Raw genomic sequence first — 19,756 nt, forward strand, 5'->3', positions numbered from 1 at the left:
GCCCTGACCTCACTAGCCAAGACATGTCCCCACAACACTAGTGCCCGGAGGAACTTGGAAATGTATCCGTACTCTTGTCTTTACAGATGAGGAAACAGAGATGAGGGGCGGGGAGGTCACAAGCCTGTGATCACACAGCCAGTCAGGGAGGAGACTGGGCTAGAGCCTTGTCCTAGGACAACCAGCAGAGAAAGAGGCCCTGCTAAGGGTGCAACCAGGCCCTGCACTCGGATAGAGTAGCAGGTTTGCATTTTTAAGTCTACCTGTGGGGGACTTCCCTTGTGGTCCAGTGGCTAAAACTCCATGCTCCCAATGCAGGGAGTCCAGGTTCGATCTCTGGTCAGGGAACTAGATCCCACGGGCCACAACTAAGATCTGGTGCAGCCAAATAAATATTAAAAACCAAAAGGTCTATCTGTGAGAGAGCTCAACTAACAGTAACAAGGGAATTCTCTTGTAAGAAAGGCTTTGTCTGGGGAAGACCACGTCACTGCCACTAAGTGAGGTCTGCAAGCTTGCACACTGCCCACCACTCAGTACAGTCTCTGACAACAGCCATGTTAAAAGGAAGAAGCACAAATTAAGTTACCTGAAACACATACATGAGCTTCTAGGCTGTGTCTATTTCAGGCAGTCGCAAATCTAATTTAACAATCTATGGAGACCTATTCATTTGGGGAAAGAAACTTGCTCTTAAATAATGGGACTTATTACCAACTTCCAGATTTATTCTTTAAATGCCACTGTTTCTGAATAACAAGTGGGAGGAAAGTAGTGGGAAATAGTGTCCTATCATCACAGAATGACCACAGGTTTCTAATTGGTGACATAATGGATCCCTGATTAGGACAAGAAAAAAAAAAAACTAAGGGTCGAAGGAAGAGAGGAAAATTACTAAACACCAGCTGCAGCATCAGAATAGATTAATGTTTCCAAATACATCAATTATTAACATCCGAATTGTATCAGTGGTTGTTGCAATCACGTCCTCACTCGCCCACTCCCACACCAGCCAGGCCCCAACAATAGCAACCACAGAGCTGGCTGATGATCCCCAGTTCCCGTCCCCCTTCGGATCAAGTAAGGTGTCCTTTAGGACCAAACGTGGTGGAGACAGTAAACAAGAGGCACATGTCACCAGAGATCGGAAGGCTCTTTAATAGCAAGCGTATGGTAATTACATCGTTGGATGAGATCCTCACCCACAGGGGAGTGAGGAAGGAGCAGGTGTAGACAGGGTTCAATTTGGGGTTTACACTGCTGAAGCATCTAATGAAGGGCAACAGTTTTTGGCAACCCATTTCACAGTTCTGTAATTTACAAGAGATTTCTTCGAAAAGAAATATAAAGGCAAAGAAAGCATACACACCCTGCATGAAACATTTCTCACCTAAAAAACAAAAGCCCCAAACCATTCCTTGCTTTTGCTTCTTATGCGGATACCTCAACGTTGCTCTCTTATACAAATGAAGACTGGTTCACAGATGGTTTCGGGTTCTCCCTAGAACTGACGGTTTCCTCTCTCCTCTAAAAAGCTGAGGAGATACAAAGCACTGCTCTGTATCTTATCTGCCTAGCTATCAGAAGGTATTTAAAGTAAAAAATGAATCTGAAGAAACAAAAACAAAAGGAAAAAACAGGCAAAGGCAGTTTTTACAAAGAACAGACCGTCAGCTTTCTCCGTGGTACTGAACAACTTGAACACACAGTTCTCAGCAAATTAAATGTTCATTTGTGTGTGGCCTGGCGCCTGCTTTTAACTACTTGTGCCTATTCAACCATACCGTGCTTTAAATGGACTTTCTACAACATGAAATGCTCATGGGTCCTCTGTTTTTGTAATCCAAATGTGAGTGATATCCAAATGTGATATCAAAGACAACACCTTATTTAACAACCTGCCCAATGAACATGAGCTTTAGCAATATATTTTACCACAGACACCATGTTGCCACGGATACCAGTGGCTACTGGCATTCTGGCAAGTCTGAGAATTAGTCTGCATAAAATCCAGAAGACTTCAGCCTTTCACCTCATACCTGGTATCACCAAGATAACTGATTATGTCTTTATGGAAGAGGATTTGTTTTTAATGCAAAACATTTGAGGCTTCTCTGGTACTCTGAAGACTAACCAATCAGGCAACGGCATCTCTTTGGAGTTCTCACTCACTAGAGGGAAGCGGGATCTGGGATCCGCTTGAGTTTCAATTGTGCTCTTTCTACAACCCGGAAGCGTGGTGGAGGAGGTGGGCTCTGCCCTCTGGCCAGTGGGGACATTTCTGACACAGACCCTTCTCTGCAGCGGAGAGCGAGGTCAATTTTGGTTCTCCTGCCTGCCAGGTGATCAGAGGCCCCTCTCAGATCTGACAGCACCTTGGAAATACAGGCTTCTCTGGCAGGTGGCTTAATGAGGAACAGAACTCCACCAATTTTCAGGACATCCACTGTCTCCTTGGCTGAGGTGGGGGTGGATTTTCAAAGCCACAAAGCCACTCCCCACTCAGGCCTTGCCTCTCAACAGGCAAGCAGTCCCTTTTCAGGAAAGCAGGCCCCTGGTGAGATAGCCAGGAAAATAGTTCTCTTGTACTTTATAGAATAACTGCCCTCTTGGCTTTATTTATTTAAAGAGTCAGACCCTAACTCTGTCATTCTATTGAACACCTCACTCATCTCCTCCTACCACAGGTTAAGTCCTGCCTATTCTTACGTGTCTTCACTCAAACCATGGGAAATCAGGTCTGTTCACACCACAGCTTCCCCATCTATACATTTTAATATGCAAGATTTCTAAAATATAAATTCTGACAATGCTCTAGTATCACAGCTCCCCTGGGTCCAAACACTTTGTGCTCTCATGACCAGAAGCAGTGTTTAGAGACGTACTTGTGCTGGGGAAAGATTTCTGCTGCTATGTGGACACTGACTGTGAGAGGAGAGAGGTTTCACTCGCAGACACTGGAAACCTTGATTCTGGCACCAGGACACAAGGAGAATTCCTAAATAAGAGACTTTTCACGTTCTAGGCATGGGGTGGGGAGCACTATGTGCTGCTGGGAGCCTGGAAGACCTGGGTGGACACTGGGGTCTCCAGGGTAACGACAGGGATACTATGGGGTCTCGCCTCCCTCCAGAATCCATTCTTCGACTCCCCAAAGTCTCTTCAGTATGATTATTAGGCAGGGAAAGTAACTGTGTCACCATCAGAAAAATGTTTCTGTGATTCACTCAAACCTGGGATCCAGGTTTTGTAATGTTATCACAGGCATGACTTCACAGTTAGCCCACAGTGATCGATAAGCAATCAACCATCGCCCTATTCACACACCCACCCACTCACACACACACGCCTGCGAATATATACTCAGTCACTTCCTATTACTTCTTTCTCTCTCCCTGGATGACATGGCAACAAAGTACTCATCTTTCACTCTCTCCCAGCTATTCCTCAGGTGAATTCCCCTTCTCAGTTAAGTTAAACTTATTCTACTTCCAAAGCCCCAGTCTGTCAGGGCACCAGGAAAACCCTTGCCTTCCACAGCAAAGCATGCCAACTGGAATAAGTATGTTTTCCACATTCCTGGGGGCCCTCCTTCACCTTCTCACCCAAGGAACAGAATCTCATCAGCCCCTTAGCATCGGGGCTAAGGGGCTGCGAACACTCACAGACCAATACAAACAAGATTCATAAGGTATTTCCTTTGCATTTCTTGAAGAGTTTCCTTGACTGTAGCTCTTTATACACACACACAATAAGACAGTTAAGGAAGGGCAGTGGTTCAAGCAGGAAGGCAAACGCCACCTGCTTTAGGTGAGTGAAGGGACTGGCCTAAGGTCACGGGCAGAGTCAGGACTAAATCCAGGTCTGTCTCCTAACTCCTGGGTCTCCGCTCCTCCCATGGTGCCACAGTGCCTCTCCGCTCAGTGTGTTCATGTGTTTGTGGAGTCTAGCCAGGGAACCACTTCCATAATGAGAACCACAGGCTGCCTGCGTCCCTGACCAGCCAGGTGAGGCTCCACAGTGAGCAAGCTCTAGTGCCACCCCAACAGAGAATCCACAGCGCTGGCGGGTGTGTGTGCGTGCACGGGTGTCAGCGTGCACTGGAGCGGATACGCACAATCAGAGAAAACGAAGCTTTAGCGGAAACAATCTGATTCGCAAAGTTCTTTGGGGTTTTGTCACAAAAATAAGAAACACACAGCGATGTTCCCCCCAACCCCCTGGGGGCAGAACAAAGACCAGATCTCTCCCCGGCATGGAACGGCTGAGTGTATCTCAGCTCAATTTTTATAAACAGAGAACATTTGCATAATAATACCAAAATGCATCTGGTCAAAGCCTAAACACTTTTTTCATAAAATACATTTTATATTAATGTCCATTCCATTTTTGAACATATGTAAATTTAGATTTTTAAGCCTTGAACTACAAAATTTCCAATTTACCTCTGAATGGAGCAAGCTAGTCAAGCATTTGCATTTTGGTGGCAGAAGTCATCCTTTCGGCCTACTGTGTGAAAATGGAGCTTATGGACCTGGGTGCTACCTATGGGGAGGTACAACTCCAATCACCTGTGCTCAGGTACACAGCCAATCAGAACATGGGCATGAGAGCAAAGCATGGAGTCTGCTCACCCCACTGGATGAAACCTCAAGGTTTGTTTTGTTAACAGGCTACTCTGAAGGAAATTCATTTCACTTTAAGCTAACCTTTAATATGTCTTTCCAAGAAAAAAAAAAAATCAAGACAAAACGTGGGCACTGAAGCACGGATGGAAACCGCGAAATTATTTTACCCGATGACTTAAAACTGCAGGACACCATTTTAACCACAAGCAGCTGTGCTCCTCACAGCACCAATCAATTAAACAGAAAATGTTGAGATAATCAAGTTTACACCGACATGCCTGGAAGATATACAAGACTCCCATAAGCTCTGTGGCCTCTACCGCTGCTTTCTTAATCTAAAACTTTGACAACCCAACAGGCACATGTGTGCATGTTAACAACAGTTCCACCCCAGATGTTACGATTTGCCAAGTGTTGTAAAAGAGGCAGTCCGCATCTTTTATTAAAACCAGAGATGCAGAAGGGTCTAAGAAAAATGAATGTTTAAAATAATTCCATGTTAGCACTGCAAAGAATTTCCTCACTCAGTGTTTGTGGCCAAAAGGTGACAGCAGTGTTTCCAGTTATCATCACAGTTGTTTCTGTGAGTTGTCTTATTTTGATCATTAACACTTCCCCACTGAACCAAGCTAACCCATGATTAAAAAAGTCCCACCTTCTTATCACTTTATGACTTCACTGCAATTGAATTCTTCAAAGCACTTGATTACAATTTTTAAATAAATTATAGAGTGGGATCTTTTTCTTGACTTTTTTTGAAAGAATAAGAGATGAATTAAGGAAGTAAAGAAGGATTCCATCATATTAAAAAAATTTTTTTTATCCTGGTTTATTTTTCCTTTTAAATTCATCTATGGCTTCAAAGTTTAACTGGCACTTGGATTCGGGATGTTTTCATAATTTAATAAGTTGCCATCTTGTTATAAAGAGAGAAGGTAAATGTTTCATATGGGGTTAGCTTATGAATATTTTCAAGAAATCAATAATTTATGTCATCCCATTTATATTCTCCACTTTAAAAGTAGCTTTGGAATCAGCATGTTTTAAAATAACTGAACATGCAAGTAATGTTTCTACCTAACCATGAACCAGTTGCTCTATATCCAGGTAACTCAGTAATGGCAGAACACTTAAAAACAGGCTTCTTTGCTTTTCTTACCCTCTTAATCCAAAATTAAGTAATTCTCCTTTTCTGCCCGTGTATTTGCACTTGAGCAGTTTTAATGGCTAGATATTAAAACTCATGCTTTATAAGCAAAACCTTCCACTTACACACACTTAAAAGGTTCATAAAAAGTGCAGACTGCATTTCTTCTCTGCCATGCTCCCCTCAATAATGTCACCTGTGACGACTCAACGCATATCCTTAATACATTCAGAGTTCTCGACATTCGAGTCAGCAAATGTTAGTTCTCCAACATAAACTCAAGAGAGAACAGTCAGCCACAGAATGGACTCTAAATTCAAACTGGCAAAGGCTACCGAGACAACTCCATAGAGACCCACTGAAACGGGAGTAAAATTCAGGTCACTTCTGAGCAAAGCTCATCCCAGATATTGTGTGGTCATTAAAAAGGTATTTCATATTAATTTGGATGCTGGGAGTCAGACGTCCTGTTTCGAAGTGCTAATGCAAAATGCTAACCCAGGAGCTCACGACCCCACCCTAGGTACACGGGGCTCACTCTCCTTCTCAGGCGGGAGCCCTTGGAAGTCTACTGCTGACTGACCCCCATCTGGGGGTGGTCCGCTTCTGGCTCCTCCTCTTCCACGTCTGCACTGTACTCTTCAAAAGCGTCGTCATCTGCATCCGGAAGCCCCAGTAACTACAGGGGAGAGAAGAGAAGCAGCTGTGAGTGCCAAGTGGCCAAAAGGCAGGAAGGCAACCAAAGGCAGCTGATACAAATTCAGCAGCACTGATGACAAGGGAGGCAAGGATACACAATGAAGAAAAGACGTTCTCTTCAATAAGTCGTGCTGAGAAAACTGGACGGCTCCATGTAGAGGAGTGAAATTAGAACATTCTCTCACATCATATACAAAAATAAACTCAAAATGGAGTAAAGATCTAAATGTAAGACCAGAAAGCATAAAACTCCTAGAGGGAAACATAAGAATAACACTCTTTAACACAAACTGTAGCAATATTGTTTTGGATCTATCTCCTAAGGTAAAAGAAATAAAAGGAAAAACAAACAAATGGGACCTAATGGAACTTAAAAGCTTTTGCACAGCAAAGGAAACCACTGACAATACAAAAAGACAACCTACTGAATAGGAGAAATATTTGTAAATGATATGACTGATAAGGGGTTAATATTCAAAATACATAAACAGCTCATACAACTCAATATCAAAAAAAAAATCAAAAAATGGGCAGAAGACCTGAGATACAGATGGCCAACAGGCACATGAAAAGATGCTCAACACTGCTAATTATTAGAGAAATGAAAATCAAAACCACAGTAATATCACTTCAAACTTCAGAATGGCTGTTATCAAAAAGTCTATAAATAGCAAATATTGGAGAGGATATGGAAAAAAAGGAACCCTACTACACTGGTGGTGGGAATGTAAATTGGTGCAGCCACCATGGAAAACAGGATGGAGGGTCCTCCAAAAGCTAAAAATAGAACTGCCATATGACCCAGCAATTCCACTCCTGAGTATGTATCTGAAGAAAACAAAAATACTAACTCAAAAAGACACATGTAGCCCAATGCACACAGCAGCATTATTCACAATAGCCAAGATATGGAAGTAACCTAAGTGTCCACCAACAGATGACTGGATAAAGAAGACGTGACACACACACACACACACACACACACCCTGGAGTTGTTACTCAGCCATGAAAAAGAATGAAATTCTGCCACTTGCAACAACATGGATAAACCTAGAAAGTATTATGCTTAGTGAAATAAGTCAGATAGAGAAAGACAAATACTCTGTTATCACTTATATGTGGAATCTAAAATATCATATGAATGCACACAACAAAACAGAAAAAGACTCACAGACAGAGAACAAACTTGTGGTGACCAGTAGGGAGAGGGAAGGAGAAAGGGGCAAAACACAAGTAGAGGATTCAGAGATACAGACAATTATGTGTAAAGTAAATAAGCAACAAGAATATATTGTATAGCATGGGGGATTATAGCTATTGTTATGTAATAACTTAAATGGAATATAATTATAAAAATATTGACTCATTACACTATGCTGCATACCTGAAACTAACAAAATGTTGTAAATAAACTATATTTCAATTTAAAAAAATTCAACAGCACTTAACAGGACTCAGTACAGCAGCTATGGATATCTCATGGAAGTCAACTACCTTTATAATTATTTTCATAAACTTATTTGATGGAAATGTCAATTGCTCAATGGATTGGTGCTCACAGGGCTAGTAGGTTTTATCAGAGAGTCTAGAGAGTCTCTACTTTTAAGTATCATCCACATATAACATTTATGCACACACAGATATCTGGGCTGTCAGCAGCAGTACAGTAAACAACAGTACAGTGAACAGTGCTGACCATCCCATCAAGATGTTAATATCTATTCCCCTCTGTATTTTCTCCTATAAAAATGCATGCTGCTATTATTCATAAAACATGTGTAAAAACACAAAAACTACTAAAACATTCAATAAAATAAATTATGGTGCATCCATAAAATGGAATCTTATACATCCACTTAAAGTAATATTTTTGAATTATCTACTGATATAAGAAAATGTACTGGACTTCCCTGGTGGTCCAGTGATTAAGAATCCACCTGCCAATGCAGGGGACACTGGTTTGATCCCTTGTCTGGGAAGATTCCACATGCCTCAGGGCAACTAAGTCCACAGGTCACAACTACTGAGCCTGTGCTCTAAGCCCAGGTCCCACAAAAGAAGCCACCACAATGAGAAGCCCACAGAGTGCAACTAGAGAAAGCCCATGCGCAGCAATGAAGACCCAGCACAGCCAAAATAAATACAAATAATTTTTAAAAAATGTTCTCATGTGTATAAAAGGACGATGAAAATTACATTTTCATTATGATACAAATTTTCTTTAAGTATATACAAATGCAAAGAAAGACTTCAATGAAATAAGCCCAAATTTTAAGAGTAGTCTTTTAGGCAATGTGCTTATGATAATTTTTTCCTTTTGATCTTTCTGTATTTTCCAAATGCTCTATAATTATCATCAGGGAAATTCACAATAAATACACAGTAAACATTTTCTTAAAGCACTGGCTGGTGCTGGGTTAGAAACTGTGAGTGCCCCTTGCTGGGTCAGTTCAATATGGATGAATGCTCTGGTGCCGGCAGGAAGCCATGGCTGTGGGCATCTTGGCCTTGTCTTGTGATCCAGGGCTGCCAACCCTCAACTCCTTGATGAACCCTTCTCACATGTGGCCCCTTGGTTGATCGTTCTCAGGCAAGGATCAACCATTTTCAGGCCACTTCACTGAATGGCCCTATGATCCAAACACTAAATGCATTAGGACAAAGTAAGACGGACTGTTCCGTTGACTCTGCACTGCCTCCCAGCACCCTGCCATCCGCCCCCTTGCCATTCCCTCTCAAAGACTTCCAGGAGGAAAGGGTAAGCAGAGTCCTGACCAAAGTAACACCTTTACCCTGAAGTTCTCAGACCACAACTCTTTACAGGTCTCAGAGAGCCCTCTGAACATACTTGGGACAAAAATCATCTGCTGGGCATCATGGATCATATGATGCATGGGGTCTGCCAGGGTACCACGGCCCACTGCAGACATGAGCTCAGAAGGCTGCAGCTGTCTCAGAGACACTGCTGACTGCGGAGAAGGGCAGGGAGGGTACATCTTGCCTCCACAGTGGCATCTATCTTGTGTGTGCTGGGGAGAAGGGAGAAGCCCCTTTCTCCTACCACTGTCTCCCTTCTGCATCTTAGTGGATGGAATACAAGGTAAAGTTGGACTCCAAGGAGGGAAAAAAGATGGTTGGTTACAATGAACACAGTTGACTAATATTTCAGTGTTCAATTTTAAGAGCTGCTGGATGACACAGCAAGGTGAAAGTATCAAATGAATGGTACCATTGAAGTAGCTGATAAAACATAAATATTGTTGCTGTGACCAAGAGTCACCAAAATGCCAAAAGAAGACTCATGAACTCAATAAGAAATGTAACTTCTCACTGTACTGAAGGGATGCTCCTTAAAAGAGGAATGGTCACTGGATTCCTTTTCAGTTAACAAATCTGCCTAGAGCCTTGGGTTCAGGACAATTCTGAGGCTCAGTGGGGAAGATCCTGTTCAGTTAGCAATGGCTGTCACAGGTACAGAAAGTGCAGCTGAGGCATGCATCTATATATATTGGCCATCTTGTCCTAAAGTGACATGCCATTGATTAGCCTTTGTCATTATACTTTACATAATTCACATGGACCCAAACTGTAGGTATCCCTTAATACTCACCCTCTCCTCAGCTTAGGTTGGCTTATAGAAGAGGTTCCAGCAAGCCAAGCATGAAACCCTACCCCTCTCCTCTGCCCAGCTTCCCACCTTATCTTCTGTGTGAATCCAAAGCACATAGGTCTAGGTCCAGAGCATCCGCCACACTGGGAGGCCCTTCTCTTTGGCAGGAAACATTCAGATGCTATTTGAGAGCACAACATCCCTATCCTTGGGCTTCCAGGAGTGCTAGTGGTAAAGCACCCGACTGCCAATGCAAGAGACATAAGAGACACGGGTTCGATCCCTGGGTAGGGAAGATCCCTTGGAGGAAGGCATGGCAACGCACTCCGGTATTCTTGCCTGGAGAATCCCATGGATAGAGGAGCCTGGTGGGCTGCAGTCCCTAGGGTTTGCAAAGTGTCAGACATGCCTGAACCAACTTAGCACGCATGCATGTACCCCCATCCTTATATATAGAGAAAAAAGAAGTAGCTCTCAATGGCTGTCAGGACATTTCAGGTACCTTAGTAAAGGGTCTGCAGATTCATTGAGAGGTTCTGTGGAAAAGGCGCTGGACCTGGCAGCTGGAAGCCAGGGTTCTGGTCGGGGGACCCCACCTTTGCTGAGCCTCAGTGTCCTTCTCTGTAAAGGACAGCTGCTCTACTCCAGAGAAACTATGGAGATTAAATGAGAGAGTGAATGTGGCCATGGTCTGCAAACCATAGAGCCTCATATGAATCATCTAGTTACAAAGACTGTCTGTTTCTCATTTTAAAGCACAGCCAGTTCAGTGATTCAAGGGGACTAATGATGCATGAGTAGCCTGTCTCCACCCCCCACTTCTTCTTCTCTCTTCTGCTGGGCTTGCTTCTAGACCCCCTCATGGCTAATCAGTCCTAGGAAGTAGGATGAGAACTAAGAAACTCAGTTCTATCAGCCTCTTCATTTGATTCCCAGGCTTCCATTCCAATGAACCAACCAATTCTGTCATACTTCAGATTCAATCTAAGAGTTAATATTGGTTAGGCTACTGTGCTAGATACAGTATAAGCAGCTTTCTGTACATGAATTCCGTTCGTCTTCATAATAATCCTATGTGGTAGGTATTATTATTCTCTCTCCTTTACAAAGAGAAGTTGAGTAAATTTGCCCAGTGTTACCCAGGAAGCGTTAGAGGAGGATTCAAAACCAGGCCACTGGGTTGTACACTTTACACAGCTAACCACCAGGCTACCTGGGAGATTCCCTTCCAGCTGTCCATGCTATTGCTATAGCTGGAGGCTTCAGTGTTTTCAACTGGGTAATAAACATTAAAAAATTCAATATGCAGTGTTAGCATCAACATTTATGAGTGTGTACAATTTGGAAGCATGCAGAGGAGAATGAAAAAAGCATAAGAGCAAGAAAGGACACCATACAGAAATGTAATAATCTGGTGTTCCTACCTCTGCCTCCACTCTCATCTATGGTAGATAAATCTAACTTCTGGGTTACCAGAGGTGGGGTGGGGAGGGAGAACTGGATGAAGACAATCAAAAAGGACAAACTTTCAGTTATAAGTTATTAATAAATAAATACTAGGGATGTAATGTACATCATGGTAAATATAATTAAACATTGCTGCATGCTATAAAGACAGTTGTTAAAACAGTAAATCCTGAGAGTTCTCATTACAAGAGAGAAAGGTTTTATTTTCTATTTCACTTTGTATCTATATAAGATGATGGATATTCATGAAACTTACTGTGATAATTATTTTTCATGATGTATATAAGTCAAATCACTATGCTGTACACCATAAACTTATACAATGCTTTATGTCAATTACATCCCAATAAAACTGGGGGGTAAAAGAATAGATTGAAGAGCCAGACTGGAAAAAAAAAATTTAATTACTGCATCCAAAATTTTAACAATCAAGAAGACATATGAGAAACAGGAATATAAACAGATTGGGAAGAATCCTGAGTCCTTGCTTTAACTGCACCCACACATTCTTATAAGGAAAAAGACAGGCCAATAAATCCTGTCAACTATATTTAAATTACTCCTGATAGAATCATTCACTTTTATTTTAGTAAAATTTTTTCACTTTCCTGGAAAAAAATCTTTATGATTGCTCTGGACAACAATGATAGCATTCCCAAGGTCTTGCTCCTTCAGAACTTTCTCTGAACACATAAGGACTACTGGAGTCCACCTATCCTAACAGGGTTGTACCTAGTGGGCCGAGATGCCAATCCTTGAGAACTAAAGCTCTTTGGACCCATGAGAGTATCGGTTATCTGCAAAACTAACTCCAGGTCTTTTTAAAGGTTCTATAAACTAGCTGAGGCTGAAATCAGTTGGCATTTAGCATCTGCTATCTCTGAAGGTGGCACTCAAGCACTCAGACTATAGTACCTTTATAAAAGGAGACAGTATCTAGGCCTTGGAGTGCATGGTCAACCAGCTAGGCATCTGGGGCTTCCAGGAAGAGCCCTGTGGCTTTTGAGGTCCCTGTAAGCTCCTTCCGGAGGACTTTTTGAAACAGCATTTCTCATACTTTGCTGTGTACATGACTCACCTTGGGATCTACCTAAAAGGGAGACTATGATTCAGTGGGTCTCAGGTGGGACCCGAGATTCTGCTTTGCTAACAAGCTCCCAGGTGGTGGGGATACTCCTGATCCAGAAACCACAGTCTGAGTACTGAGACTCTAAAGCATTTGGGAAATTTGTCACTGTTTATCTTAAGCCAGGAGAAGAGAGCAGCAGAGGATGAGATGGTTGGATGGCATCACTGATTCAATGGACATGAACTTGGGCAAACTCCAGGAAGCAGTGAAGCAAAGCACAGGGAAGCGGGGCATGCTGCAGTCCGTGGGGTCAAAAAGACACTACTTAGCCACTGAACAAAAACAACGACCTTAAGCCATGATGCTGGTGCTACCAACAAACCTCTGATGGGATCCTGGTAAGTCTGTCTTCTCCATAATAGGAAAAGCAAATAGAGGTTAAGCGGCAAGAGTGATGTAAGACCTAAATGGGAAAGGGCAATAGGTACTCTCTTACTTTAGGGGCATCATACCCTAAATGACAAGGGTTTGAATGTTCAAAACATGAGCAAACAACAAATCCCATGATAAACTTAAATTGTCAGCGTTCAATGTGGTTTTCTTCTGGATGTGGTTGGCTGTTTTGTGTTTGTTTTTCTTATCAATATTTTTTGAAGTACAGTTGATTTATAATGTTGTTAATTCAATGTGTCTTTATTAAAACCCACATTTGTGCATAATCTTTCCTATCAGACTTTATGACCCACTGGGGTAGCTTCCCACAGGCAGATTCTTTCTCTTCTTCCAGACTCTTGGGCAGACTAGAAGAGTAGAAGCAAGAAATAAACTTTTTTTGGGTCACAAAGGATTTTCCTGTGGGGTTTAATCCCTAGCTCTCCAGCCACTAGTGGCAAAAAAATTACCAATCTTGCTCATGTCAGTAAGACTGAATTAAGGAAATTTTTCTTGTGGAAATGTCTCTGCTTCTCAAAAGAGAAAAAAACGTGGAGTCACATAGCAACCCCAGGGAAAGGACGAAGGTCAATCCGAGTGAGAAAACCTGGAAAAGCGTGGGCTCTCACTCAATGAAGGGCCATGAAAGCAACATCAACCAAAACAGCACACGAAATTGTCATAGCAACAGGTGCCTCGTGACCCTAACGTCCACAGTGCTGGTAAGAGGAAGAATAACACTCCAGGAGAAGAGAGTAAAGCTTTGAGAGAGCTGAAAGGGCAAAGATGAGGTTTGGTTTTACAGCTAACTTGGAAATGGTAAGCTCTCTCTTCTCTTGTGAACTGTTCTCTAACCAGGGGAGAGACTGTCAATTACTATGAAATAAAAGATACAAAAACATGGAGGGGATAAAAAGGAACAATATGGTCAATATTACTTAGACCCATAACCACTGTTTCATTGACTAGCTCACTCATGTGATAACCAGCGACCATCAATTCAGGACCATTTAAACAAGAAAAATGCAGGATTCCAACAATTCTCCAACTCACATTTATTGAAGCTGGTGACAGGTGTCTCTGAAGCCATTACTGGTCTCAGGACACAGAGAAACCCATCTGCTCACAAACTGCAGCGACAGCCTGCTTGGTGTTGTCACTGCACACATGTACCATTTGAATATGACAATCCGGCAGGAAGGAGAAAAACTAGGTGGAAGCTAGGAGGCCCCTGGAGTGTAGCAGAATATGGGTAAGTCCAGGAGCGAGGCTGCCCTGCTCCATCCATGGAGTCACATATCTACCTAATACGCATTTCCTAACAGCAGTTATGAGCTGGAAATGGAGCTGTAGTTATTGTTTAGTCACTAGCTCATGTCCTGTTCTTTGCAACCCCATAGACTGTAACCTACCAGGCTCCTCTGTCCATGTGATTTCCTAGGCAAGAATACTGGAGTGGGTTGCCATTTCCTTCTTCAGGGGATCTTCCTGACCCAGAGACTGAACCCGTGTCTCTTGCATTGGCAGGCGGATTCTGTACTGCTGAGCCACCAGGGAAGCCCCTGGAAATGGAGACTGACCTTGGTAGGGTGGCTGGGCTTTGACAGCCCTGTGTGTGTTCTGATTCTGAAGCTCTCCATGCATCCATAAGACAGTGAAACATGTATGACCCCCATTTCAAAGATGGGAACACTAAGGCTGAACAGCCTGCTAGAGGCCACACAGGCTAGGAGCTGGCCAGGCCGGGGCTGAGCCACCACGCCCCACGGAGGAACATCTCTAAGGTTCTCTCAGTAAAGGAGCCAAGGCAGGCCTTCTTGGTCATTATTCTTATCCAGCCCTCCTCCCCTGCTGACCCAATCTGGATCCTGCCCTTTCTTCCAGTCTCACCTCCCCATGAAGCCCCTGCCCATACTTCCTTCCTCGATGAGCCCACTCATATCTGAGATTCCCAGTCCTCTGGACACATCGTGGACAAGACAACATTAAAAAAAATCACAACATAGCTCCTGATCATAAATGGTTTCTGTAACATCATGGAAAATTTAGAAAATCCAGAAAAGAAAACAAGTATCATTCATAGCCTTGTCACTAGAGGCTCTTTGGTCCTGTGTCCCTCTGGGAGAGAGGAGCATCTGGTGGTCCCTCTTGTAGCACTAGCCTTCACCCCAGTGAGCTGCATGGATGAAGTACTGAATGGATGATTATTATTTTGCCAAAATCAATGTTGATAAACTTTTGGCAATAATACCTCAACACTACCCCCTTGAAAATCCTTTACCTTAGCCAGATGATTCTGTTAAGTGTGTGCCAAAATGACAGCAAATGATTTTCTCTCTCCACCAAAAACCTAAGAGTCCCAAGAAGGTTTTCACTACTGAGCTCACCTCTCAACAGTATTTTGCCAAGTGTCCCCATCCCACCCATGTCAATGCCAGCCTTTAATCAGTGCTTCTCATGTGTGTGCACTGCACTAAGTCCCCAACAAAACTTGTGTCGTTTAATCTTCACAGCAGCCCTAAGATAACTATCGTCATTTGTTTCCTAGTTTTAACAAATGAGGAAACTGAGAAACAGCCAGGTCAAGTAATTTAGCTGAGGTCACCCAGCCAGCAAGTGGCAGACCTGGGATTTGAATCCAGGCAGCCTGCCCCCCAGAGCATGGGTCCTTCATCACTGTAGTAACCTGATTCTGCATAACTAGGTCAAGGGACCACAACCATCATGCTGCAGTTGGTGCCTGTTCACTGACATCCTCTCGGAAAACGCTTCCCCAAAGAACCAGCAGAGTGGAGCAAGGAGACAGGGAATGGAGCTCCCTCCCTCCACCTGCACAGCGTCAGGCAGAGGGTCTGGGCCGAAATCAGTGCTTAGTCATGTGACCTGGGCTTTCTTTGTACTTTTCTGTGGCTGCCTCTCCTCCCAGAAAGCCAGCTTCTAGAGCACAGGCCTAGGCACTGTGCCCTGTCTCCTACAGGAGCTTCCCAGGTGGCGCCGACGCAGGAGACACAAGAGACAAAGAGATGCGAGTTTGATTCCTGGGTCGGGAAGATGCTCTGGGGAAGGGAACGGCAACCCACTCCAACACTCCTGCCTAGAAAGTCCCATGGACAGAGGAACCTGGTGGGCTACAGCCCATGGAGTCGAAGAGTCAGACACGACTGAGCGCGCACCGCTTCGGCGAATAGCAGATGGTCCTGCATTTTGTTAATCATGTTATGAAGAGACAGAGGAAAAAGAGGAAGGTAAGATGGTGAATAAGAAAAAGAATAATGATTTTTTCTTGTCAAATCCAACAACAGATTTCTCTGGTAGGGCACGGGCTTTGTGAGATTGGTTGTTTTGGCAAGGGAGGGGTGGGGAGGCAAACATAAAGCAGAGAGAAGCACCCCGTCTACGAAATGGGAAGGTCTAAAGGTAAAGAGTGCTGCCGCGGCATGCTGAGCCTCTCGGGCAGGACGTAAAGAGCGCTGCCGCGGCACGCTGAGCCTCTCGGGCAGGACGCTCGGGAGGCCAGATGACTCCATGCTTTTGGTCCAGGCAGGCAGGCATGTGTGGGCTTCAGCAAAGTGAACTGACTCTGCTTGACTGCTGCCCCCAAAGGCAGCAGAAAGCTGTCAATAAGAAAGGTCCTTATCTTCCTGGAAACACTGCACAGGATAGGGGCTGGCAATGGGCCTGCCAAGGGAAAACAAGGATTCAAAGCCATGAATGAGGCTGTTCTAAGAGGAAGGTGAAAATATTTCTCCTGTGGTTTCCCCAACTATTAAAAAAAAAAAAAGCAGCCGCACAATTGGATCAGATTATCAAAAATTTTCAGGGAAATGACAGACTCAAGTTCACCTGCTTGATAACCTTGCAGCATTTGGGTACGTGTTACTTCAACAAATACTACGAGCTACGACAGCAACAAGACCCTTTTCTGAGTCATAACCTAAGCCTCCTTTATATAAAACAGATAAACAGCAGTGGGGAGAAAGGCACTCTTCTGTGGAGAGGGAGAGGGTGAAGCTTCTCCCCTGATCTCCAGAAGTCCTTTACCCGGGTCTGTAACTCCCTTCTCATCCGATCTAGGGCACATCATAACTGAGAGAAACCCAAGCCTGTGTGTATTTCACCCTCACCAGCCCTGAGAAGGCACTTCCCTGAAGACAAAAAACTCAGCCAGAGCGCCCAGCACACAAAAGCTTCCTTAGCAAAGGAGCCCTCGTACCAGGCAAAGGCCCCACCTTGGGAGCACCATCCTGCTGGCTTTGGTGGAAAGCTCCACTTGAGAAATGGACTCAGGAAGCCCAACAGCATTAATAAAATCTGTGTGTCTCTGTTACACAAAGCAGCTTGATCTGAAAGAAAGTATTCAACCAAGTCAATCGCTTTTAGCTAAATATCTGGATATTTTGGACTGCATTTGTTTTCCCTTTACATACAGCTGCCTGGTTGCTTAAGCACAGCCATAGGCTTGGTAAAGCAAGATGGCAGAAGGGGCTCTAGTGGGAGCTCACCTTCCCCAGTGAAGCGCATTCTGCCGGTAACATGTTGCTGGCCACCACAGATGAGAGAACCACGTGGCCAGTTCATGAGTGGACCCTCTGTGGAAACCAGCTGCAAAGTGAGTATCATGCGCTAATCATATATTTGGGCAGGGGGTTCGGGTGGGGAAGGTAAGATTTACGGGAATCCATTTTTTTTTTTTCTTTAACTTTTGCCTGCTTTGATGTCTCTACTCGGCTGTCTAACAGGCATTTCAAACACTGACAAGTCCACAACTGTAGTCTTGGTGGTCTCACTCCCTACGTTTCTTCCTGCAACTGTCCCCATTTCAGTAAACGAACGCCATTCCCTTCAGCGAGTAGATGAGGAACTCTGGAGTCATCCTCATCTTCTTTTTGGATGACAGTGACAGCCTCCTCACGGGTCTCCCTGCACCCCCTCCCCCTCACAGCGTGCTCTCGGCTAGGTGGATCTCTCTGGTGCTCCAGCCCTTCCGAGGCTCCCCAGGTCATGTCCTTCTGTGACCTGCAAGCCCCGGAAATTCCTCAAGATTCATCTCTCACTCCTCCCGCCTTCCCCCTTCACTCGGGCCACACCAGCCTCCCCTTGTTCCCTGAGCCCTGGCTTTCTCTCCCCCTGTGGTTGTATCTGCTGTTCTCTCTACCTGGAAAGCTCTTCCTGCGGATCCCCTCACGGCCCACATCTCATTTCAGTTTCACTTAAGTAACCTTCTCAGTGAAGCATTGCCTGCTCCCCTAATCAAAACTGTCGGGGCCTCAGACACTTCTCAGCCCCTTTCCCTGACTCATGTTGTTTTCTCCTTGGCACTTGTCACTAACACGTTATGTGTTGTCCTCATTTATCCTGTCTCCCTGACACTAGAATACAAGCCCCGTGAGATCTAAGATTTTCATCTGTCTGGTTCAAGTGCTAGGGATAGAGCAGTAAAGAGTATCAAGTGCTTACTAGGTGTTCAGTAAATACAAACTGAATGGATGCAAGTGAGATAGACCAGTATCTGTAAGTCAAAAAATCTATTTTGGATGAGTCAAACAGGCTTAGAAAATGAACAAACAACAACAAAAAGAATTGGTTGGACAAATGATATTAATCAGATAGAGTGACAAAGGACATTTAAAATCCCTCTTCTTATAATGGTGGATTAAGTGATACTGGTTAGGACCAACTCTTCCACAGAGAACTAAAAAAGCTGGATTCAATATGAAAAATGCCTTCTTAATTATATTGAGAGTTAGTACCCACAGATGTAAGCCTATCATAAAAAGTTGCTTTTGTCCTGAGGACATCTCATCTACTGTTCTCAAAGAAACTATGGCCTGCTTGGCCTACTCCAAAGTCAAGAAAGGAGCTTCTGTGACAAACCATCCTCGCTTCAGGCTAGGACCCCAAAAGTCTATGCTATGGTCTGAATATTTATGTTCTCCCCTCCAGAGTCATATGCTGAAATCCTACCCCTCCAAGTGATGATATCAGAAGGTGGGCCCTTAAGGAGGTGATCAGATCATGTAGGTGGAGCCCTCATAAACGACCGAGTGCCCTTATTAAAGAGGCTCTTGGCTTCTCTCTCTCTCCTTCCACCATAGGAGGTCCAATGAAAAGATGGCCACCTGTCTAGGAAGTGAGCCCTCACGAGATACCAACTCTGCCGGCACGCTGGTCTTGGACTTCTAGCCTCTAGAACAATGAAACATAAATTCTTGTTTATAAGCCACCTAGTGTTTTGTTATAACAGCCTGAACAGACTGAGTCTGCTCTCAGAACAAGAGGAAACCAGGCCTGCAACCTGGCTTTGCATCACCTGGAGTGTTCTAAGAACTACAAGTCTTAAATTGTTTGAAGGTGGTCTCCGACTGAATCCTCCCTGGAGGAAAGTACCATTATCTTAGGCCTCAATTTATCCCAAAATATAAATCTTCAAATACAAATATACAAATTTTCAAGCACACAGAGATAATCCAACACACAAAGAAACAAGATACCAGGAAGGGGACCCAGTGAAAACAAAAGATGACAAAACAGACTTCAAAATTTTGAAACACTGGAATATCCCAAAGTCTCTTATGCAGCTAAGCCTACCATGTTCAGAGAAACAAAAACAAGTTTGAAGATTCCAAGAAAGAAATAGATACTAGGGTTTTCCGTGGTGGGTCATGGGTCAGTGGTAAAGAATCCCCCTGCCACTGTAGGAGACA

At 43.9% G+C, this 19,756-nt stretch overlaps 1 protein-coding gene across 1 annotated transcript in view; it reads right to left on the reverse strand.

Annotated features, from left to right (window-relative positions):
* Nucleotides 1–1,134: 1,134 nt before the first annotated feature.
* MTURN (maturin, neural progenitor differentiation regulator homolog) overlaps nucleotides 1,135–19,756 on the reverse strand; it is a 34,695-nt gene continuing 16,073 nt past the window's right edge. Inside the window, exon 3 of the mRNA XM_040259703.1 lies at nucleotides 1,135–6,454. Within this exon, the coding sequence (XP_040115637.1) occupies nucleotides 6,344–6,454 (111 nt within the window). The 3' untranslated portion in view covers nucleotides 1,135–6,343. The remainder of the gene's footprint in view (nucleotides 6,455–19,756) is intronic.

The sequence above is a fragment of the Oryx dammah genome, unplaced genomic scaffold (assembly GCF_014754425.2).
Source record: "Oryx dammah isolate SB20612 unplaced genomic scaffold, SCBI_Odam_1.1 HiC_scaffold_18, whole genome shotgun sequence".
NCBI lineage: Eukaryota > Metazoa > Chordata > Mammalia > Artiodactyla > Bovidae > Oryx > Oryx dammah.